Below are 22,280 nucleotides of genomic sequence, written 5' to 3' on the forward strand. Positions count from 1 at the left end.
CATTACACTTATAGCAGCCTGAATCTTCACGGACTTTCATTCGGTGTAGTGACCTCGGAGTGTAGTAAATTCTATAAACCATACTGAACTGTATCACCCTAAAATTCCAATTGAGTGAACAACCCTTCATATTCCTATAAATCTTCGCCCAATCAGTGCATTCAAGTGTCCCAATCTCCTTCTGCCATTTTACTCTCGACCCATGAACAAATTTATTTGAGTACTCCTTAGTGACGTGTCTATAAATTTTAGATACTATTTTACTAGTGCTCGTGGCTGTTCTAATCAGCTCTAAACACTCGTGTGTTTGTTTCCTTAGTTTAATCCCGTGTTTGCCCCTCTTAAGTGCATGAGCCAACTGCATATACCTAAATATATGGTTCCCTTGCAACCCGTGTTTAATCTTTAATTCTTCAAACGTAATCACTTTATCCTCGAATACCACTTGTGATATGTGCTTCACACCTCTTTTAACCCAAAACCCACTATCCGGTAGAGATTTCAACTCTGGCAAATTGTTATTGAGCCACAATGGTGATTCATCTAGAAAGCCTTGGATGCCTAGCATCTCTTTTACTGATACCCAAGATTTATGAAAGGAACTACAGATATCCCATTTAGAAAACGGTGCCTCGAGAAACAAAGAGGACTCCAGTAGCTCAAAAATGCTGCCAATTTTACCCTCCGTCAGATCTACCAAATTCACCAAGGTAGAGCTCTTCTCCCATCTGACGAAATTAGCTAACTGGGCTGACAAATAATATCCCTTAAAGAACGGGAGACCTAAACCCCCTTCTCCTATTGCTTTGTATAAATAGCTCATCTTTATCCTAACTCGTTTCCTGCCCCACATCAGATCGTTCAGTATGGCCTCCAGTAGCTTAAAAAAAGTTTCATCTATCCAAATTGGACAGGCAGTAAGTGTAAACAAGATCTTGGGGAGCAAAATCATCTTGATTAACCCTATCTTGTCGGCTTTGGTAAATGGCATTTTACTCCAAGTCCCAACCTTGCGCCTAACCTCCTGAAGTAACGGCCCAAGGTTGGCGCTCTCAAAGTCTCTTAATTTCCTGGTAACCGTCACGCCCAAGTATTTAAACTGTTCCCTGCACAGTAATAACTTATTGCTGGAGAAATATTCCTGGACCTCTGGGCTTAGTGGCAGGAGTATCGACTTCTGCCAATTAATATCCAGCCCTGAATATCTGCCAAATTCTTTAATTAAATCGAATACTCTCGGGACCGACCGCAACGAGTCGCTCAGATATAGTACCATATCGTCTGCATAAAGACAAATTTTGTCCCCCATGCCACAAGCCCCACCCCCCTTTATCCCAGGGTCCTTCCTAATCATAATTGCCAGGGGTTCTATGTACAAAGCGAACAAGAGTGGGGATAATGGGCACCCCTGGCGGGTGCCTCTAGATAGCGAAAAAAATTCAGAAAAAAAATCCCCCACTTTTATTCTGGCTATAGGACAACTGTGCATGCTTTTAACGAACCCAATGAAACCCCCCCCTATGCCAAACCTGGCCAACACCTTCCAGAGGAAACTCCACTCCACCCTGTCAAACGCCTTAACCGCGTCTAAAGACAGGATGGAGCGGAGATCCCCCCGGCCCATATCTATAGCTGAAAAAATCCTAAGCATACATTCACTAATCCTTCTATTGGGGATGAACCCTTTCTGATCGATGTGGACAATATCCTGGACTACCTTCTGTAATCTGCATGCCAAGGCCTTCGCCAATATCTTCAAGTCAGTATTTAATAACGATATTGGACGGAACGAGCCCACTTCCAGCTCATCTTTGCCCTTCTTGGGAATTAATATAATATTGGCCTCCGTCATCGTCCTAGATACTGAACCAGAAAGGAACCCTGCCTTGAAGGTATCCAGCAACCGTGGCAGCAGTGCTTTCTCATGTTTCCTATAGAAACTAAAGGGAAGCCCATCGGGGCCTGGGGTAGAATCTCTGACGCATAAATTTAATGCCGCAGAGATCTCCCCCAGCGTTAACTCAGAATCCAAATAGTCCCTTTGGGCTTGGGTTATTGATGGAAATGACACCTTTCCTAAAAAGTTGTCTATTTCTGCCCCTTGTGCTGCTGTCTGTGTAGTATATAAGTTAGAATAGAACTCACTGAACACCCGTGCAATCTGACCCGAGGTATTCTTTATGGTGCCATCCTGATCCCTAATAGCCGTAATAACTCTGCCACCAGCCCCAGAGGCTTGCACCATACCTGCCAGCAATTTACCGGGTCTACTTCCATCCACAAAGTGTTTCTGGCCCTGGAAAAAGATTCTATGCTGGGCTTTTTGATCCAAAAACTCCTGTAGTTGCGCCCTTGCCTCGTTAACCTTTACTCTATTTGCTTCCCCAGGTAGATAGATAACCGCTTGTTCTGCCACCGCCAGAGCTTCCTTTAACCTTTTTTCCTTAGCTCCAAAGGTCTTCCTGGCGTAGCTGATCTTATTGCTATACACTCCCCTAATATATGCTTTAAAAGCATCCCATACCACTCTACTGTCCTGCTCTTGCGAGTTTCTGGACCAGAATTCCTGGGCGATGGTCTCCATATCTATCTGTGATTCCAAAACCGGAATCCAATAAGGATTCAGCCTAAAACTGCGTATTTTATCTCCTTCATGTGCCTTAACGGAGATCATAACGGGACTGTGATCTGATATGGGGCAGGCCTCATATGACATTTTTAATATCCGCTTATAGAAGCCTGAGTTGACTATACACAGGTCAATACGGGATAAGGTACCATAAGAACGGCTCATGCAGGAGAAGGCCCTGCGATTCCCATAAAGACTGCGCCAAACATCTATCCACTCCAACTCGTCACAAAACCTAGCCAGTGGAGCCCTACACTCAATCCCAGTAGTTAACTGACTATCCAGTGTCAACTTATCTCGACTTTTATCCATAACGGCATTAAAATCACCCATGATCATTAGGGCACAATTTCCTTTGTCTTCAATAAAACCCAGAAGGTCTTTTAGCACGTTAAAGGAAAAGGGGGGCGGGATATAAATAAATGCCAATGTAAAGTTTCCCAAACAAAAAAATATATCTACCCTCTTTATCCACCCTTTGCTGATATATGTCAAAGTCGATACTTGCGTGGATCAAGACTGTGACCCCTCTGGAGTAAATACTGCCAAAGGAATGAAATTCACGAATTGCCCATTTCTTCTTAAATCTATACGAATATTTTTTAATTAAATGTGTTTCTAATAGACAAATAATAGCCGGCAAGTGTTTATTCACCATATCAAAAATTTGACATCTTTTGACCCTGTCACTGGCTCCCCGGATATTCCACGCCACTATCCTAAAAGTGTCAGCCATTCAAGAACAAACAAACAAAAAAAAAAAAAAAAAAAAAAAAAAGGAAAAAACCCTCCCTCTCCTGCTGGACACCCCCCCCCACCCTTTTCCCCATATCCCCCACCATGACCCATCCAACATCTTCTCAATGGGTCTCTTTACACCTCGACGCCTACCTCCCGCACCCTTCCAACCTCCCAGCATGTTGGTATCTCCTTAGCTTCGAATGCCTTGTCTGTCTAACCATTCAGATGTTTCCTCTGGGCTGGTAAAGAACCAGGTGCGCTCCTTAAAAATGACTTTCAGTTTGGAGGGGAACAAAAGAGCATATTGTATCTCAGCCTCTGCCAGTCTTTTCTTAACTGTTTTGAAGTTTGCCCTTGCCTTCTGGGTCACGGTCTTGAGAGCTAATTAGCTTGGCCAGTATAGCTCTAGGAGGAGAGCCTGGCGCCAATTTTTTAAAAGGAATCCTGTGTGCCCTCTCAACACCGAAGACTGAAGAAAAGTCTCCTTTCCCAAAGGTGTCCTCCAGCCATTTCTGTATCGTTTTGGATAGGTCCCTAGGTTCATCTCCTTCCGGATAGCCCACTATTCTTATGTTCGACCTCCTAGACCTATCCTCCAGATCTGTTAGTTTTGACTGTAGGCCTATGTTTTCCTTTTTAATTATGTCTAGATCAGTTTTAAGATCTTTAACCTGTACCTCCAATTTCTTATAGCTGTGGACCATGTCTTTGCTCTTTTCGTTTATTTTATTAATTTCTTCACGAATCAATTTAATATCTATATTTAAACTGCTGATCTGTTCGTTAACACTTTCTATCGCCACCTTTGATTCATCCACTGAGCTTTTAGTGTCTCTGACCGTTGTCAAAATTTCAGTCAGCAGCACATTTAATTCTTGAGGGAGACCTTCCCTCTGCATGGTCTCCAGGGTAAGACACCCCTCCCCTCCTGTAGCCCCATCTCTCACTGTGTCCTTTGCCCCTTGCTTAGTTTTAGAGGGGGGTGATTTCCATATTTTATCCAGACTCCCTCCAGGTGAAGATATTTTTAATCGTGAAGGCCTATTGATTCCTCTATTTTTACATTTTTCTGTACAGACCCCTTACTTTAATTTGTAAAACAATGGAAACTATTTACATCTGTATTGTACTTTTAAACATTAGTGCATTATACTTACAGGTGGGCCGGGTGGTCCTGGTCTTCCTGGTGGACCTTCATTACCCTATAAAGGAGAATGACAAAGATCATTTACTTTAGGATTATCCAACTATCTTTTATAACATTTTCTAAGGTATATAGTGATGAGTAAAAGGGTTTTGAACTATTGACTTTCAGGTTACATAGCTCAGGTCATTGACCCTACTGGAACACCAAGTACAAAGTAAATTTTGTAGGATACTAAAATATAGCTCCGTACGGAGACCACCTGGTCAAGTTTCCAATGCCTTTGGCAGTAAAGCAACTTAACATCATTGGGTTTCCTCCACAGAACGTCACAGTTCTTTAAATTTCTGGATTTGTTAGTCCCCTCTTCCCTTGATTGTTCCAGTTCCATTTGGACCTATCAGGGCCAAGTCTTTTAAATTGTGTTTCATCACTCCAAATCAACAATTTCCATTCTTCTACTGTTTAATTTGCAAGTGGACCTTCATATGACGGTATTGAAGTCTAGGTTTCTCCATACTTTTTTCAAACCACTATTCCTATATTGCTTGGTGCTTGCATGGGTGTCTGTGATCTTACTATTACAAAGTATACAAGCCACCACAACTGAGTGACCTTCCTGACTCTGATATTTTCCTAGAAGTCCACCTTGGCTTTGGAATAGATGGACTTCATTTTGTATTCTTTTAACTCTCTCTGATGCAGTTTGTCAATTTGCTTGGCTGAGAGATTGCTATCAATGAGTTGAATAATTGGCTGTTTCTTTTATCTTGGGAAGTCCTCTTCATGCCACTTGTTTCAAACCAGTGACTTTTTGTTAGGGAATCAAAATATATAGCTATAAGGAAACGGGAAAACAGGTTGTAATTTGTAGCAATAAGGGATTTTTTTCCAGATCCAGGTGTAAAACAGTAACAATGCAGTTACATGATAGGAACCTGCTTACCTAAGCATATGCTCAATAGTAGCAAGTCAAATTTAACAATAATATAACCAAGATAATTGTCTATACAACAATGGTAGTCCAAGGTTCAAAGATATGGAGCATGACACTCTTATACAGAGTAGACTTTGTAGTACTTTTGCTTATAAGTGTACACTTAGTTGATCTGGCAGCATTGTACACAGTATCTAAACCCAGCTCTAAACATTTTTTTGTGAATGCTGTAAATACTTACTGTTCTTCCAAAGTGAGAAGAAATCTTTTTCCAGCATCCCGTGCAAATAAAGTAAGTAAAAGTGGAGTGCATTTTGATATGTCAGATCATTCAAAGAGCACAGTGGGACAATAAATCACTGTGCCTTGGCTGCCAATGCAGTCGGGAAGTTCCACTTAGTAAATGAGATGCAGCAAGGAGAAAGGAAAACTCCAATTTACTTGTTGTGTGTCATAAGACACTGCTTGGGGGCAGGTACACTGCCATATGAATATATGAGTACAGGAAGTCCCCTGGTTACGTACAAGATAGGGTCAACAGGTTTGTTCTTAAGTTGAATTTGTATGTAAGTCAAAACTGTATATTTTACAATTGTAGTTCTGGCCCCTTTTTTTTTTGTCCCAGTGACAATTGGAGTTTCACATTTTGTTGCTGTAATGGGACCAACGATTACCAATAAAGCTTTATTACAGACACCTTACAGCTGATCATTGCAGTCTGGGACTATAGTAAGGCATTCAGAGACTTCACCGGAGGTCACAATGGGCAGATGGTCCGTCTTTAACTAGGGGTCGTCTGTAAGTTGGGTGTCCTTAAGTAGGGGACCGACTGTATATGTATCAATAGGGCACTTGAAAGTGAAGACAATGACTTGGACAGACAGTCCAGCTGTCAGTGCCTTGCTGGAATATTGGTCCTGGATGTATTTGACACCACATGAGGATGGAGACAAAATAGTGTCAAATTGATTCCTCCAGACACCAACAGAAGCTTGAATTCATAAAAGTGTCATAAAAGAGCAGTTTGGTTGAGACAGCCAGAGGAGGAGGACACAGTCATAGACAGAAGTGGGATTATAAAAGGAATGAGAGACAGTCTAAGGAATACTCATATATAATTTATTATACAACTCAAAGAGCACCCTATAATATTAAGAAAACTTTATATTGTGGTCAAGTGCATTAAATTTATCCCTGCAATAAAACAAACAAGTGTCTTGTTGGACAATTATTAAATTGTGGATTACAGTTTGGGCAATACATCCTCTGCATTAGAAGTAAATCAGTCTCCTGGGCTATTATAAAAACAGTAAAGGAGCAATGTGGGCTATTGTAAAGTATCTATGTAAATTGGTAAATTGGTTAAGCTAGATTAAATATAGATTCAAAATGTCAATGTATACATGTATAATACATGGAAACAATGCAACATTGACTTGCATGGATATTAATACAAAAGTTAAATAGTAAGCCTATAATACATGATCTAATGTAAACAATGAAAATAAACAATGGTTACTTTTTATTTTAGTAACATAAACGCTGTATTTCCTGAATGAAGACATGGTTTTTCTATACCTTTTCTCCCTTTGCCCCTGTAGGTCCTGGATGTCCAGTTCGTCCAAAATGCCCCTGTGAAAAGTAAAAATGTTTGATTAGTAAACAACAATAAAAAGCTTTCCGCAACACATTTGCTTTGAAAAATGCACTTTCGAGGTCAGCCTAACCAAATTAAGTCTTCCAAGAAGCATCTTCTCTTCTGACTGATAAAACAGCTGCATCCCACTGATAAGCAGGCAAACTGAGAGGATACAATGCTGCTAGTGGTTGCTTTTTCACCTTGGCAGATCAAATGGAAAGACCCTACCTGTTGTATATTAATACAGTGACACATTCATTTTGCTGCTTCAGTTGAAATCTGCATATCATTATCAATTTATTTTGCATAAATATCTGTACAGGAATTGGAACAGGTAGAACAAGTAAAAAGTTTGAAACACAGTATAATATGGAATAAAACTATCTACATGTACTTTTAATATACTATAGTAACTAAAAAGAGTACTAGACCATATTTTGTTCTTATACAAAGTGTAATTAAGACAACTTGTATAGAAATAGTGTTTTGTATAGAAATACTGTATTTAGAACTGTCACGGGGAGTGAACACAATGGGGCAGATTTATCAAGCTGTCTGAAAGTCAGAATATTTCTAGTTGCCCAATTTCCCCATTTTAAATTATATACAGTTATGGTTACAGTTCAGGAATCTTTTCACTTTTTAATTGAATAAAAATGAAAATCTAAATTTATGGATATACTGTGTAGTTCATAAATAACTTCTGGGTGTTCATGGTTAAATAACGACTAGTTTAGGAACAAGGGACTAGCTAATAAGCTTAAAAGCAGCAGTTCCTATGTACAGTCGAGATAGCTACTGTAAGATGAACAACACACACACTATGTAGCAAGTGTTGCAGTATTTTGTAGAGGTTATTTCTGGCCATTACTCCTCATATTGTAATAACAGACATGTCAAAAACAAAAGAAAGGGTACCGACTTTCATCATTAAGTGATGTCTAAAGAGCCGCTGCAGAGTACATTTTACAGGTAGGTAACAACATCAAGGACGTTTCATGGAGCTTCACTCTCTCTAATGCATTTTCCATTGTTAATCTGTTTAGTTAGGATAGAGTATGCTACTGCACAATACAGAACTGACTGCAATGTGATTCCATTAGTGAGGTAAATAGGGAAGCAAACTTGAAGGCATCATTTGTACTGGAGGAAGACATTTCACATATAGAACTCTCTAACCTTTCATTTAATCCTAGTTTTCAGGACACACGAATGTCCCTAGACTCTAACTCTGAACTAAAAGCAGTTTTTCTTTTCAGCCTTTATAAAGGCACAATTTAAAGTGTCTCTAGGCATTATGTGTGGACCCTTTAATGTTGGGTTTTATTTTTTTTTTTATTTTGTTTTATATTCCTTTTTTAAAAAAATAAAAAGCATGACTTTTTTTCTTAGTTGCTTTTGAACACATAACATTATCATATGTGTTTCTAAAGAAAGCATACTAGTATAATAGGATTTGATAATGATCAGTCTAATAATAAATTGATCTTGCGGAGACGTACAAAGATTTTGAGACAAGGGGATAGGGCATTCGTCTCAGGTCTCTGGTTGATCGGGTCCTATACACGGTGAGACATCCAGCAGTGTGACCTACTACACATGGGTAGGCTGCAGCACATCTTCGTAAAGCCCTGCTTCACTGCATATCATCCCCCCTCAAAGGAACAACAAATGTAGAGTCTGCCACAGTGTCAGATAGCCTCAGTGGCTACCAGAAAGGTGAGAGACATCTCTAACCTAGCATATAGCTCTGCTGCTGCTAGATCCCAGTTTCACTGGCCTTGTCTTAAAGGGATAGCGCCACCATCCACCTTACTCCCTGTTCTTCAGATAATGGATCACTTTGCCTGATCTGTCTATCCATTTGCTTAGTGATTTTGTACTGCATTACCGTCTTGATTCTGACCTGTATTTGATGACTATCATTTGCACTGTCTGCGCCTTATGTCCGTGTTTGCACTTTGGCACAGTAATGGGAATATCAACCAGTTGTCTTGTATTGCTTAGGATAGGCTAGGCAATTAGGTAGGGACAGTCAGGAAAGGGGTTTAGTCTCAAGGCCCACTGTCTGTCTGTTTCCTGACCCTGCATAACACCAACCAACATAATCTATTTCATGTGTGTAAACCAAGAACTACCTAAAGGATGGATATAATTAATGCCATGCTCCAATAGACTTTAATCTTTTAAACAATTAGAAAAAAACCTTAGTAAAATTTATGTAATCGTCATTAGAATTATTTTAAGAAATTCCCAACTCAAGAAGTCATAAATAATATAACTTATAATATGATTAGCATATAAGGAAAAATACATAGAAGTTGAAAATGGTCCAGCACAAGGTACTGTATTATGTTATAAAAAAAAGACCAAGCTGTCTAAAAGAGAAGTAAGGTGCACAGCACTAGAGGGTTAGTAAAATTTGTATTCTACAAATTTGAACATATACAATAAAAATATCTAGTTCAAAATATTTGGTAAAACTTAAAATTAATGTCTTATAAATTACAGGAAGCATGGGTGTTAATCATGTGAAAAAGCTAGATGCAAATAGATAGCGATGCAAACCCTTCAAATTCCTATGTAAAAACATATACCGATAGACACAATTCGTGCTAGAACACACAACGCTAATGCACATTTAAGCATTTGAAAACCTTCTTCGAAGGAAAAATAATAATAATAATAAAAATACCTTGTACTGAACACATTTTACTTGCTATGTGGATTGCCTATATTTTGATAATTATTTATGGCATCTTGTGTATTAAGTTTTCAAATTATTTTAAGAAAAACTGTGTATTTCAATGTATATACTGTATACAGTTTGTATATCAATGTTATTTTAGCTGGTGACAGGTTCTAATAGCCTATGCTATCCTAATTTTAAAAAATGCCTTTGTCAGAATTCTGAATCATTTTGGTAGTTTAGAATAATTTATTTAACATTACCTGGCTCCCTGTCAGCAGCATGTGGTGAGTCCCAGGATGGGGTAAATTGCAGCCTGTGTATGTCTGTGTAATTAACTCATCCAACTCCCAATACCCTCCTCACTTCCTGACATGTGCATTGAGTAGGCAGGGGTGGGGGATGGTGTGGAGTAGAGGAAGCATGCATGAGCAGACACAGGCACACACAGGCTGCAGTTTCCCCCACCCCTTCCACCAGGACTTACCACACACATCTTGCAATAAACTATGATAAATTAATGAAATGATTCAGAATGCTGACATTTTTATAATCAGCGCAGCATAAACTATTGGAACCTGTCATCAGCTAAAAATCACATTCCGGGTCACTTTAACTACAAATACTTCTAACAGAAGCAAAGCATTTTATTATAAATATTTCCCCTCACAAATATAGAAACTTGTTGCTCTTCCGACAGTGTTGCTCTTCCGACACATACAAATTTAGTGAAGCAACTAACTTAATAGATATCGGCCTTTTGTCAGCAACATATAAGATAAGAAGGAACTGACATCCTAAATTGCAGATAGAGCTTTACAGAGATTTCACAATGCTCTTAGAAAAAAGAGCAACTGTTGTGCTGCCAAAAATGAGTAACTACACCAAGAGACTGTTAAGTGAAATTGCATTTGCCAGTAAAATAAATTACCCATACATCCTTAATTCTAGAAGGCATTTAGCAATTTCAGTGTTTCTTAGAATAAATGTAACCTTCCTATTGGCACCTTTTAAAATTGAGGTCCTGAATAAAACACACATCAAGGAGCAGCCAGCAACATAGCATTAGAGAGCTGATTTATCATGGGTGTCTTATCATTTGAATTAAACACATTAAAAAAGAAATTAATTAGTATTTGCTTTAATAACATAACGTGAACATTGTTCAGAAAAGTGCCAAGTTAATTATCAGAACCCATTGATCATTTGGTTTGCATTTGATTTTCATCCACCCTTGAAATAAATAGCAAAGCAAGAGTTTCAAGCAGAGCTGTTCAAACGCATCCTACTGTAGGGTCTAGAATTATCAAAGGACTCATTTCTAACTCCGTCTATTGTCCTTTGTGGTTTTATCAATGAAGGCTGCATAATAATGAGTACAGGCTTACAAGTGGTCAATTGTCTTTAACTCAAAAGAGGGACAGTTGGGAGCTAAGCAAAGAAGATAATAAAACACCCTGAAACACTTACATTCCCAACATTATAATGATCACAATGGAGAATCACAGAAGAGGTCTCACTTTTGAAATCCAAATATTGAACATAGAGACATGCTCAAAATCAGATTCATGATGAATTTAAATTGAACAATAAACTTTTATTTCCTACATCAATTACAAAGGAATGAAGATGGTCAAAATGACTAATGGCATCAAATTTTAAGTATCTCTACTTAAAGAAGAGATCACTTCTAGTGTGAGGGTCAAAGTAATGATTATGTGTCCATAATAATTATATGCTTTATGATTGTATACATGTGCCCTTTGCCCTTTATTTTTGTACACTGTTCGATATGAAATACAGAGCTTTTCCCTTACATCAGTTTTAACCAGACATGCAACTATCAGCGAAACTCAAGTCTTGTGATGGAAAGCAGAAGATGGAAGAGCAGATGTTACTCCAAAGATAGTACCAGGTTTTTGGAGTGAAGGTTAACTTCCTAATCTTCAGGCTGCAGAAGATGACGCCTGCATGGCAACCATAATCTAAGTTGGAAGACCAATCAGCAAGAGCTGAGGGCCAGACATATATGCTTAGCTATAACCAATTATAATGATTTAAATGTATGTAACCACACCTTTCCCTGTGGGTATAAGAAGCTATGTAATCAGGAAATAAACACAGTTCATTTCTCTTTTCTGTACGGCAAGTTAAGAGCATGAACTTAGGATAAAACAGAATCTCAGTCTTCTGTCTTTTCTTACCAAAACGTGCACGCATGCTCAACCAATTTGGGGTGTCTGAGAGAAGAGTGTAAGGCGGTCTTAAGCCTGCCCCGAAAATTTGGCGCCCGAACAGGGACCATCCCCGCTGATACCGTACACCCGAGGACCCGAACCAGAGGACGGAGGACGAACGCTTGTCCACACCAATAGAGGACCGCGGCCTCACTGAATCACGGTAAGTTGATGCATATTATATATGTGTTGGACTTCCCTGTGATCATTGGTGTGGAATAAGTTAGTAGCTTCTGATACTTTTCGGGTCTAAGGGCTGATTGTCTGAGTGGTGAGACTCATTTTCTTTACGGTGATCGCTGGGGTGGTTCAGAACTGATGTATAGTGACACTTCCCTATGGTGTGTCACTGAATCACCACGCCTCATTCTCTCAGGCACTGAGTCAGACCTCTGGGTGGAAAGTGAAAGAAAAAGGCTTCATTGTGACATATAGAGTCTCTGCCCCCCTTCTGTAGGAGCTGGGGAGGAAGTTTGCGGACTGAGAATAGTACAGATTGACATCCTCTGTTCTGTGGACACTGGCTATTAGGTGTCCGGGGATTGTTTTTATTATTTTATACGGGGGGAGGGAAAAAGGGGAAGTAAGGCGGTCTGGGTTAGAGACCGTGAAGATAAGCATTGGCTCACTAGGAGACCGGCTGATTGGGGTACCGAGGGAAGCACGGTTTTTGAACTTTAAATAAGTTCTAACGGGTGTGTGTTCAGTGGTTTTTGGTAGGTTAGGGACTTTGTTATTTTGCTGGCACACGACGGTGAGCTGGGGCCCCTGCGTTGAGTGAGTAGCTACACCAACGTGTACCTTGTGGAACATGATGGTAAGTGTGTTTAAGAAAGTGCATACCCTCCCCGAGGGGGCAGAGACTGCAGTCAGGCTTGTTGAAAAAAGGGAAGGAAAAAAGTACGTTAATAATTGTGCGAGGTTGTACAAGTATGTTGATATGCCCTCAAAGGGAAGGCTACAGCCTTCAGTGTGGAAGCAAATTCTAACCACAAGTAGAGGTGAGTTAGAAGATAAGGGCATACTGGAAGCTGCTCAGGCCCACTACAGAGTGTCCAGAGCATTGCAAGATGAAGGATGGTTAGAAATGCAGGGAGATGGCGGTTCAGCAAAAGCGGAAGTGCTATATGGATATGTGAAGCTTTTAGAAAGAGATGTGAAATGCGGAACCAAAATGGCGACAGTGCCATGTGCCCAGCCACAGCCCTATAATGGCGGCCAGCCCGGTCCGGAAGGGTGGACCTGTAGAGTGTGTGGTTTACAAAACCTGGAATGGGCGGAGTCATGATAAGAATTAGAAGAATTAGAATTAAAAGGACGGTGAGAGGAAAAAAAAAAAAAAAAAAACTTGATTAGATTGTTAAATAGACACTTAGAGCCTCTGACTTTGACAGACGGACACCAGGACAGAGTGACAGGAATTTTTCAGAGTGCCCGTTGAGAAAGAGACAGGTGATAAGGGACATTTTAGAGATTTTGATGTGTAGAGAATTTGAGAAAAAGAGATTTTATTCCTTGATGACTAAATTTCTCCATAGCTGCTTGCAATCTGTGTCTGAGAACTGGTCTTGGAGCGATCTGTGCTGTGCTTGGGAGAAGAACAGACAGTGACTTTGCAAGTGCAAGTTTACAAGGGGGGGGGGATAGAGGGAACTGTGATTGAAAGACAGAGGGAAACAGAGACTAGTGTTTCACAGACCACACCAAAGTATGACTGACAAAAGTTTCGATTCCGGAGGAGCCCAGTTCAAGGGGGCGTGCTTCCACTTGCTGGGAGGAGACATTACTGAAGTGACTAAAGTGAGTGGCCATATTCTAATAGGGGGGCGGTAACTAACGAGGACGTCAGCAAGTACATCCCCCCCCAGACAGCTTCTCTTATTGTCAAACCCTCCCCTGCTAGCCCAGTGATGATTTTAACCCATTCACAGTCAAGAAAAAGACCCAGAAAGAACAACATACATGTAGGATGGTCCATGATCTCCAAGCTGCCAATGAGTGTCCCACACTGGCAGCAGCCCCCGAGAGTGACAAATTATTCACTGTTATTGATTTGGCAAATGTTCTACTTTCTGTGCCCCTGCATGAAAATTGCAAGGACCTATTTGCCTTTACCAGTTCAGTATTCCAGAACACCTGATGTAGACTCCCACAAGGGGGGGTAAAACTCACCCAGCCAGTACCCCACGGCCCTACAGGGAGTAGACTGACAGACTAGCCCCTTACTGGATGTTCTCCTTTTCAGTATGCGGATGACCTACTGTTTTTGTTTGCCAGGATGCATTTATTGACCTTATGTGTTTTCTGTTCCAGAAGGGTTGCAAAGTTTCCAGAGATAAACTGCCAGGAGAAGGTGGTCTTCCTAGGCCACTGCCTCTCAGCCACAGGCAGACACCTGACAGAGGGAAGAAAGCTGGCAGTCCAGAATGTGCCCCTGTCCTGAGGCCCTGAGCCTCTTTACATGTTTCTAGGACTGGCCAGCTCCTAGAGGCCTAGGATAAGGTCTGCTGCCTCCAGCCTGATGTTGCCCCTTGATAAACTGAATTGCCTCTTCCCCATTTGCCCTTAGTCAGGAGGCAATTGATGCATTCCATAGCCCTAAGCTGGTAAATCCTGTCTGCCCCGGCCCTAGGCACATTCCACTGAACCAGACATTTTATTTTATTTCGCTTTGAGTATCCAGTCCATGCCATAGATGTTTTAGCCCAGGAATATGGTGGCCTCCCCAGTGGCCCACTATTAGGCCCGGTTAGACTCCGTTGTGAGGGGGGCCCCTCATGTGTCAGTAGCTGCAGCCAGCAATCTGCTTAGCAAGGCCAGTGAGCTGATCCTAGACCCTAGATCACTCAGTTACAGTGCAAACCCCACATGACTTGCACAGTGTCCTTACCCAAGTACAGCCCAAGCATCTGAAGAAAGGAATCACAGCTCAGACTCCAATGTGCACTCCTGATGCCCCAGGACACACTGATAAGGTGCACAGCTCTGAATCCTGCCGTTCTGTCGCCAGTCTTCCAGGATTCAGAGAGGGGGGGGGGAGAAGGGTGATTAACCCAGATGTTGAGTTTTTCTCATAGATGGCTCCAGGTCTGCAGGAGAAGACAGACGGTTCTACACTGGATATACAGTGGTCAGTGGTGCACATGAGGTAGTACAAGCAGAACCACTCCCTCCACACAGGTCAGCGCAGGAGGTGAAGTGACGGCACTCAGGGAAGTGCTACAGCTGGTGGAAGGTAAAAGGGCAAACATCTATACTCAAGGTATAGTCCTGGGGTCTAAACACGACTATGAACCCTTATGGAAGGCTAGAGATTTCCTCACCTCTGCAGGGACCCCCTTTAAGCATGGCACGCTGGTTATAGAGCTCATGGATGCTCTCTTACTTCCAAAAGAGGTGGGGATAGTAAAAGCAAAAGCACACACAATTTGGTAACTCCACAAGCCAAGGGCAAGGATGTGACTGACGGGATGGTGAAGGCAGCTGCACAGATGGAGCCCAGAGACTGTCCTGAAGTCTCAGCGGTGAGTTCTGAGCTAAAAGTTTGATCCACAGGTGTTCCAGTCCCTGGTGGCCCGAGAGTCATCAGAAGTGAAGGAAGTGTGGAGGAAAGCTGGAGCCCAGATGACGATGGGACCTGGATGCTGGGAGAGAGGGTGTGCCTGCCAGGAGCCCTGCACCCGACAGTAAGTCAAGTAGCCCACGGAAACACACACATATCTAAAATGGCCATGCTAGTGCTCATAAACCATAAGTGGTTTGCCCGGGCGTTACTACCTGTCACTAGACTAGTGAAAGCCTTTATAGTCTGTGCCCGCCACAACCCGGGTAAGGTGGTAAAGACCCCATGGAAGGTGACACCCAAGCTGCTGTATCCCTTCCAAAGACTGCAGATGGATTTTATCCAGCTACCAAAAAGTGGTACGTAGGAGTACGTGCTTGTGTGCATTGATCTCTTTCCAGGGTGTCCAGAAGCTTCTGCCATGACCAAGGCTATTGCCAGAGCCGCAGCCAAGAAGTTGGTGAGTGAGATTTTTCTGCAGGTTTGGACTTCCAGAGACCATAGAGTCCGGTCTCAGAACCCACTTCACTGGACAGGTAAAGACCTGAAACCTTGTCCCTCCTGGGTGTAGAACAGGCGAGTGCTTTCCTGCTGCCCACCATTCAGTTAAGACCACCTCCAACAGAAAGATGGGATTGCCCCCTTTGAAGTACTTTTTGGCTGCGCACCCAGACTAGGCCCCTACTTTCCCACAGACCCTATAGCTGATGGCAGGAAACCAGGTGGAACAAGCCACACAGTTGAGCCAGGCCTTGGAAAAGGTCCGCAAAAGTGTTTCTGATTCCTTTTTCAGATCCAGACAGAGACCTCAGGATGCATAACCTGGAGCCTGGAGACTATGAGGTGGTAAAGAGACACCAGAGAGAGAGTCTGGAGCCTCGCTACGACGGTTCTTTCCAAGTCCTGCTGACCAGTGCCACGTCTGTGAAGCAGGAGGGAAGCCAGCATGCTGCCACGTTTTTTTATTGCAAACTTACTTATTCTTCCTGCTAGCTGGTCTCTACCATGACTATCACTGTATCTGTAGGGCTGACCACGATGCCCCCAGGGTAGGAGACTTTACCTACGGTTGGTGCAACAAGACAATGACCTTTTTTTAACATTGACAGCACAGGTAACCCTGTATTAGCAGTGTCTGATGTGTACAGGATTTGTGGGGATAGGAGAGTCAGGTCAGGCCTAGAGGCTGGGAAGGTGAGTGTACGGTGATAAGATTTGTGCATTCCTTCCTCGTGATCCCCAGGGATAAGGTTGATCAGACACATAAGAAAAGGTAGAGAATCCCAAAGGATTCTGAAGGTCTAAGAGAAGCACCTAGATGACAACGTTTATATAGATACACCAAGGGAGCCACACATCGGGGAAAGAACTAAGCTTACGCCTGCATCCAGAGAATCTATTACGCCCCAGGAATCACACCTGCCATTGCTGCATACAATCAGGCCTGTACTGTATGCGCCACCTGCAATCCCGCCCCTACAGCAAAAGTACCCCAACAGCACCTAGCCAAGCCGGAGTACCCATTTCAAAGGATCCAAGTGGATCACATCCAGTTACCCAAGGAAGGAAAACATGAATATGTACTTGTAGTAGTAGACATGTTCTCCGGATGGCCTGAGGCGTACCCAGTAGCTAACATGACATCAAAAACTACGGCAAAGAAACTGATCACTGAGACAGTCTGCAGATTTGGAGTGCCACAAGTTATAGAGTCAGACCAGGGCCCTGCTTTTTCTTCTCAGATATTCAGAGAATTATGGAACATGTTGGGAGTAGATTTGGGTCTACACACACCATACCACCCACAGAGTTCAGGAAAGGTAGAGAGGATGAATGGTACCCTAAAGAACAAGTTACTCAAAATGACCCAGGATAGTCCCCTCCCCTGGCCAGAATTGCTCCCCATTGCTCTGTATCATGTTCGACACACTGCCCAGGCCAAACACGGTCTCACCCCCTATGAGATTTTGTTTGGCAAACCACCAGTTTTTCCCGCGATAAGTAAGCAGGAATTGTCTGAAAGTCATGATAAGACTGTACAATATGTAATTGAATTGTCCAAGGAATTAACTAATCTGCATGCTGCAGTTGTTGCTTCTCTTCCAGAGTCATCAGGTGACATAGTTCACAACTTCCAACCAGGTGATCAAGTGTATGTGAAGAAGCATATTAGGAAAGACTGCTTCCAACCCAGGTTTGAGGGACCCTACACAGTGGTCCTGGTAACGCCTACAGCGGTGAAACTTGAAGGGAAACCCACCTGGATACACGCGTCACACTGCAAGGGGAAGACAAAATGAAGTTCTATATCCTTTTCTGTCTAAGTTGCTTAATAATCACAGATAATTGCCAAATCACAACTTTTTGGGTACACACCACAGCCCCATATGAAGAGTATTTCTTTGATTTTTGTGATGTTGTAGATTGTCGGGGGACAGAGGACATTAGATGGGATCCATCATATCAGTATAAGGGCGAAGCACAGTTCTATATTTGCGTAACCCGACCCGGAAATGAGAACTGCAATTCATGGTCAGATGTAGGGTGGAACACAGGGAAAAAGTGGGGATACCAACCCCGAGAAGGGTTAGAAAAGAAAGACAAACATGGTAGATCCCTCCTGGATCGGATGACTATGTATTTAGGGGGGTTTCCGACCAGGACATGTACATACCCAGGTAACTGTCTCCCTTTGTTTATAAGAATTATAATGCCTTCCCCAGGAGATTTGGGGAAATATGTGTTGGGATGCCACAGGGGGATATTAAATGGGAAGCTTGGGATATTTGAATTGCGGGACGCTAAATTGAGACCCACAAGTGCCCCAGTAAACTACATAGCAGGAGCAGATCAAGAACTACAGAAAGTAGTAAGCGAGGTAATACCAGTTCCCGGGTTAAAATGGGAAGAGGTTTTCTCTATGGAAACTCAAGTCGTCCCAAGAAAGAACTTATGGCTAGAATGGGTAAGGTATACTGTAAAAGCACACAACATGTCAGTCGGATGCATAGCTTGTGCAGGGGCGAATCCTCATCTAACCACTCAACCTTATGTGATCCCACACATAGATAAACTGACCTGTTTGATGAAACTCTTAAAGGGCCAGAATACCTCTGATTGTTTGGAATATCTACCTTTAGTTCATGTTAAGTCTAAGGTAAGACCCCCAGGTGAAATCTGGGTGGAGCAGGGGAACTATACCTGTGTATCCTCTGACATCATTAATGCCAAAACTCCCCTGGGGGTGTTTGAAAAAGGTTTCTGCCAAGAGATTGTCACCATAGACTCAGATTTATTGTCCGACCATACTTCTTTCCTTTATGATGTCTTTTGGCTTTGTGGGAACGGTAAGCTGAGGAACCGCCTCCCCCAATCATGGAGGGGTCAATGTGCCCTAGTTAAATTAGTCCTGCCTTTCTTGATGTTACCCTGGGATCCGACTCATAAAAATAAACAGGTAAAGATAAAAAGGTCACTAAGTAACACTGTTTATGGACAAGACCCTGATGTTTACATAGATAGTATTGGTGTCCCAAGGGGGGTCCCAGACCGATACAAGGCTCAGGATCAGATTGCAGCCGGATTTGCTTCCATAATTCCCCAAGTGCAAATCAATAAAAATGTGGACTGGATAAATTACGTTTACTATAAGGAACAGAGGTTTGTAAATTATAGTAGGGATGCTTTCACTAGTATTGTGGAAGAACTGGGCCCCAATACTAGAATGCCTTTACAAAATAGAATGACCCTAGATATGATACTCGCAGAAAAAGGTGGAGTGTGTGGAATGATAGGAGAAGACTGTTGCACTTACATCCCTCAGAATTCAGGTGCTGGTGGTAAGACACTGATAGCAATAAAGAAAATTACAGCATTGGCGGCCGAGATGAAGGAAAATGCAGGGGTAGATACCTCCTGGGCAGCATGGTTTACTAGCTGGGCAGGGGGGTGGAAGGCCCTTTTCCAACAGATAGGATTGGTACTACTCGGGATGTTCATCCTGGCTCTATTTCTTTTATGTTGTTGTATACCATTGTACAAGAGGTTGGCCAAGAAAATTGCGAAGAACAAGGCTAAAGGAGTTTTTCCGAATATCGATAAACATTCTGTTTGTTATATGTCCATGAGGAATAGAAATCTGCCCGATTTGCCTGAGATCTCAGTTCTGTCAGAACAGCCTGATGTTCCAGTTCTGGAACACCCAAATTCTTCCCCGATAGATGACCTACCTACCATTGTGATCTCGGAATACTCAGCCCCCTCCCCAATAGTGGAAGCTTTAGTGTAAGGGAAAGAAGGAGGACTCCATGTGTCAGTAAGGTTAGTGCTGGGAAATTGATCCTGGTGTCACAAGGGCACGTTGGGTCAATGACTCAGTGAAGCAATCCACTCCCCTCTCCCACCACATGGACAGCCTATAGGAAAAACGAATTGCAGCGAAGTGTAGGGAAAAGCTCAGTATTTAGGAAGGAATTGTGAGGGTCAAAGTAATGATTATGTGTCCATAATAATTATATGCTTTATGATTGTATACATGTGCCCTTTGCCCTTTATTTTTGTACACTGTTCGTTATGAAATACAGAGCTTTTCCCTTACATCAGTTTTAACCAGACATGCAACTATCAGCGAAACTCAAGTCTTGTGATGGAAAGCAGAAGATGGAAGAGCAGATGTTACTCCAAAGATAGTACCAGGTTTTTGGAGTGAAGGTTAACTTCCTAATCTTCAGGCTGCAGAAGATGACGCCTGCATGGCAACCATAATCTAAGTTGGAAGACCAATCAGCAAGAGCTGAGGGCCAGACATATATGCTTAGCTATAACCAATTATAATGATTTTAATGTATGTAACCACACCTTTCCCTGTGGGTATAAGAAGCTATATAATCAGGAAATAAACACAGTTCATTTCTCTTTTCTGTACGGCAAGTTAAGAGCATGAACTTAGGATAAAACAGAATCTCAGTCTTCTGTCTTTTCTTACCAAAACGTGCACGCATGCTCAACCAATTTGGGGTGTCTGAGAGAAGAGTGTAAGGCGGTCTTAAGCCTGCCCCGAAACTAGTGTCTGCTTGTCAGTTGGGAAAGCAATACAACTGTGTCTACTAGTTTAACTTTGAACTTTTACTGAATTCTCCCTTTCATGCATCAGCTATATTTCTCCAGTTCTCACATATAATCCAGGGGGAACGGGAATCTACCATCAAAGTCATGCATGATAAACCAGGGAGACTTACTCATAGATCCAGAGACTGTGACTGTCGTAATCTTGTTATATTTATTATCCATGGCCTCCTTTCTTCTAATGAAGAACGTTTATAAATATGCTGATGAGCCTGAAGGGCTATGGGTGTTGTTTAGAAGCCCCCTGTGCTCTGGATGCAACAGTATCTCTCACCATCCTTCTCCTCACTTTTTGTCATCTCAGCAGCAGTGAGCACACATTGCGAAAAGGGGAAGTGCTCCATTAGAACGTAACAGCCTGTAGCACGGTCAGCCTTTCTGGTTCATAGTCATAATTTTAAAAGTTGATTTTAGAAGGAAGAAGGAGATGGATAACAAATATAAGGAGATTACCCCAGTCACACTGCCTGGATCTATGAGTAAGTGCCCCTGGTTTATGCATGTTTGATTTTCATGGTAGATTTTTTTAAAGAATGCATATTAACAGGTCTACACACTTGAAGGGTGCTTTCCATCTCCTAAATTCCCCCACTAGTAATGACAGCATTGTGTATGGCAAGAAAGAAGATTGTCACCTCAATCTATATTTGAATGAGGTTTTCTGTGCACTAGGGGTATAGCAATGCTTCTTTTACTTTACAAGTCTCCTTCCATTGAGGGAATGTAAGTCATTGTGTAAAGTAGTGATGACAATTGACATACTATTATTCATTAAAAAAAGAAAATAGGTATATCAGCCGGCATGGCCACACCTCTGGTGCACTGAAATATTACTCCTAATGTGGGTGTTTACTTCTAAAAAAATATAAAACTTATATGTAATTAACTTTTCTTGTTAAAGAACACATATAATAAATATATATATAGGGTTGAGGTTAGGGGACACCATGAGATTCTCTCCTTTTATGCCTATAGCAGATAGGTATTCTTTGCATGAAGATGCATGAAGATGGTTTTGCTCCGGAAGGCATGATTCTTCTTTTTGTACCATAGAAGAAAGTGGTCACTATATAATTTGTTGAGGTCATTTTCACACCTTCAGGAACCCTAAAGGGGCCTATCAGCTCTTTCGCCATGATTCCATCCCAAAACATGACTCCTCCTTGCTGACGTTGCAGCCTTGTTGGGACATGGTTGCCTTCACCAACCATCCATTACTCCATCCATCTGGACCATCCAGGGTTGAACGACATTCATCAGTAAACAAGACTGTTTGAAAATTAGTGTTCATGCATGTCTGGGCCCACTGCAACCGTTTCCGCTTGTGAGTACTGGTTAGGGGTGGCCGAATAGTAGGTTTATGCACCAACAGCTTCAAATATCTGTTTTCTGGTCTGTAATGGCATTTTCGCAGCTGCTCTCTTACATTCACTACATATAGCATTTCAATTTGGTTCCAGTACAATTAAAACTAATTTTAAATGGATAAACATGGGGGTCCTAATATATTTATATGCGGACCCTAACCTGTAAATATTCTCATGTACCAGTGTAAACAATGCCCACTTCCCTGCTGTT

The 22,280-nt window shown here is 42.0% G+C and overlaps 1 protein-coding gene across 4 annotated transcripts in view; it reads right to left on the bottom strand.

Moving 5' to 3' along the window:
* The window catches only part of COL19A1 (collagen type XIX alpha 1 chain), a 553,058-nt gene that overhangs the window by 135,934 nt on the left and 394,844 nt on the right, over positions 1-22,280 (bottom strand). For all 4 annotated transcript variants that reach the window (XM_072142184.1, XM_072142183.1, XM_072142182.1 and 1 more), the window contains 2 exons: positions 7,030-7,083; positions 4,528-4,572 (listed from right to left, as the gene is read on the bottom strand). In XM_072142184.1, coding sequence (XP_071998285.1) covers positions 4,528-4,572; positions 7,030-7,083 — 99 coding nt within the window. The remainder of the gene's footprint in view (positions 1-4,527; positions 4,573-7,029; positions 7,084-22,280) is intronic.

The sequence above is a fragment of the Engystomops pustulosus genome, chromosome 3, assembly GCF_040894005.1.
Source record: "Engystomops pustulosus chromosome 3, aEngPut4.maternal, whole genome shotgun sequence".
Classification (NCBI taxonomy): Eukaryota; Metazoa; Chordata; class Amphibia; order Anura; family Leptodactylidae; genus Engystomops; species Engystomops pustulosus.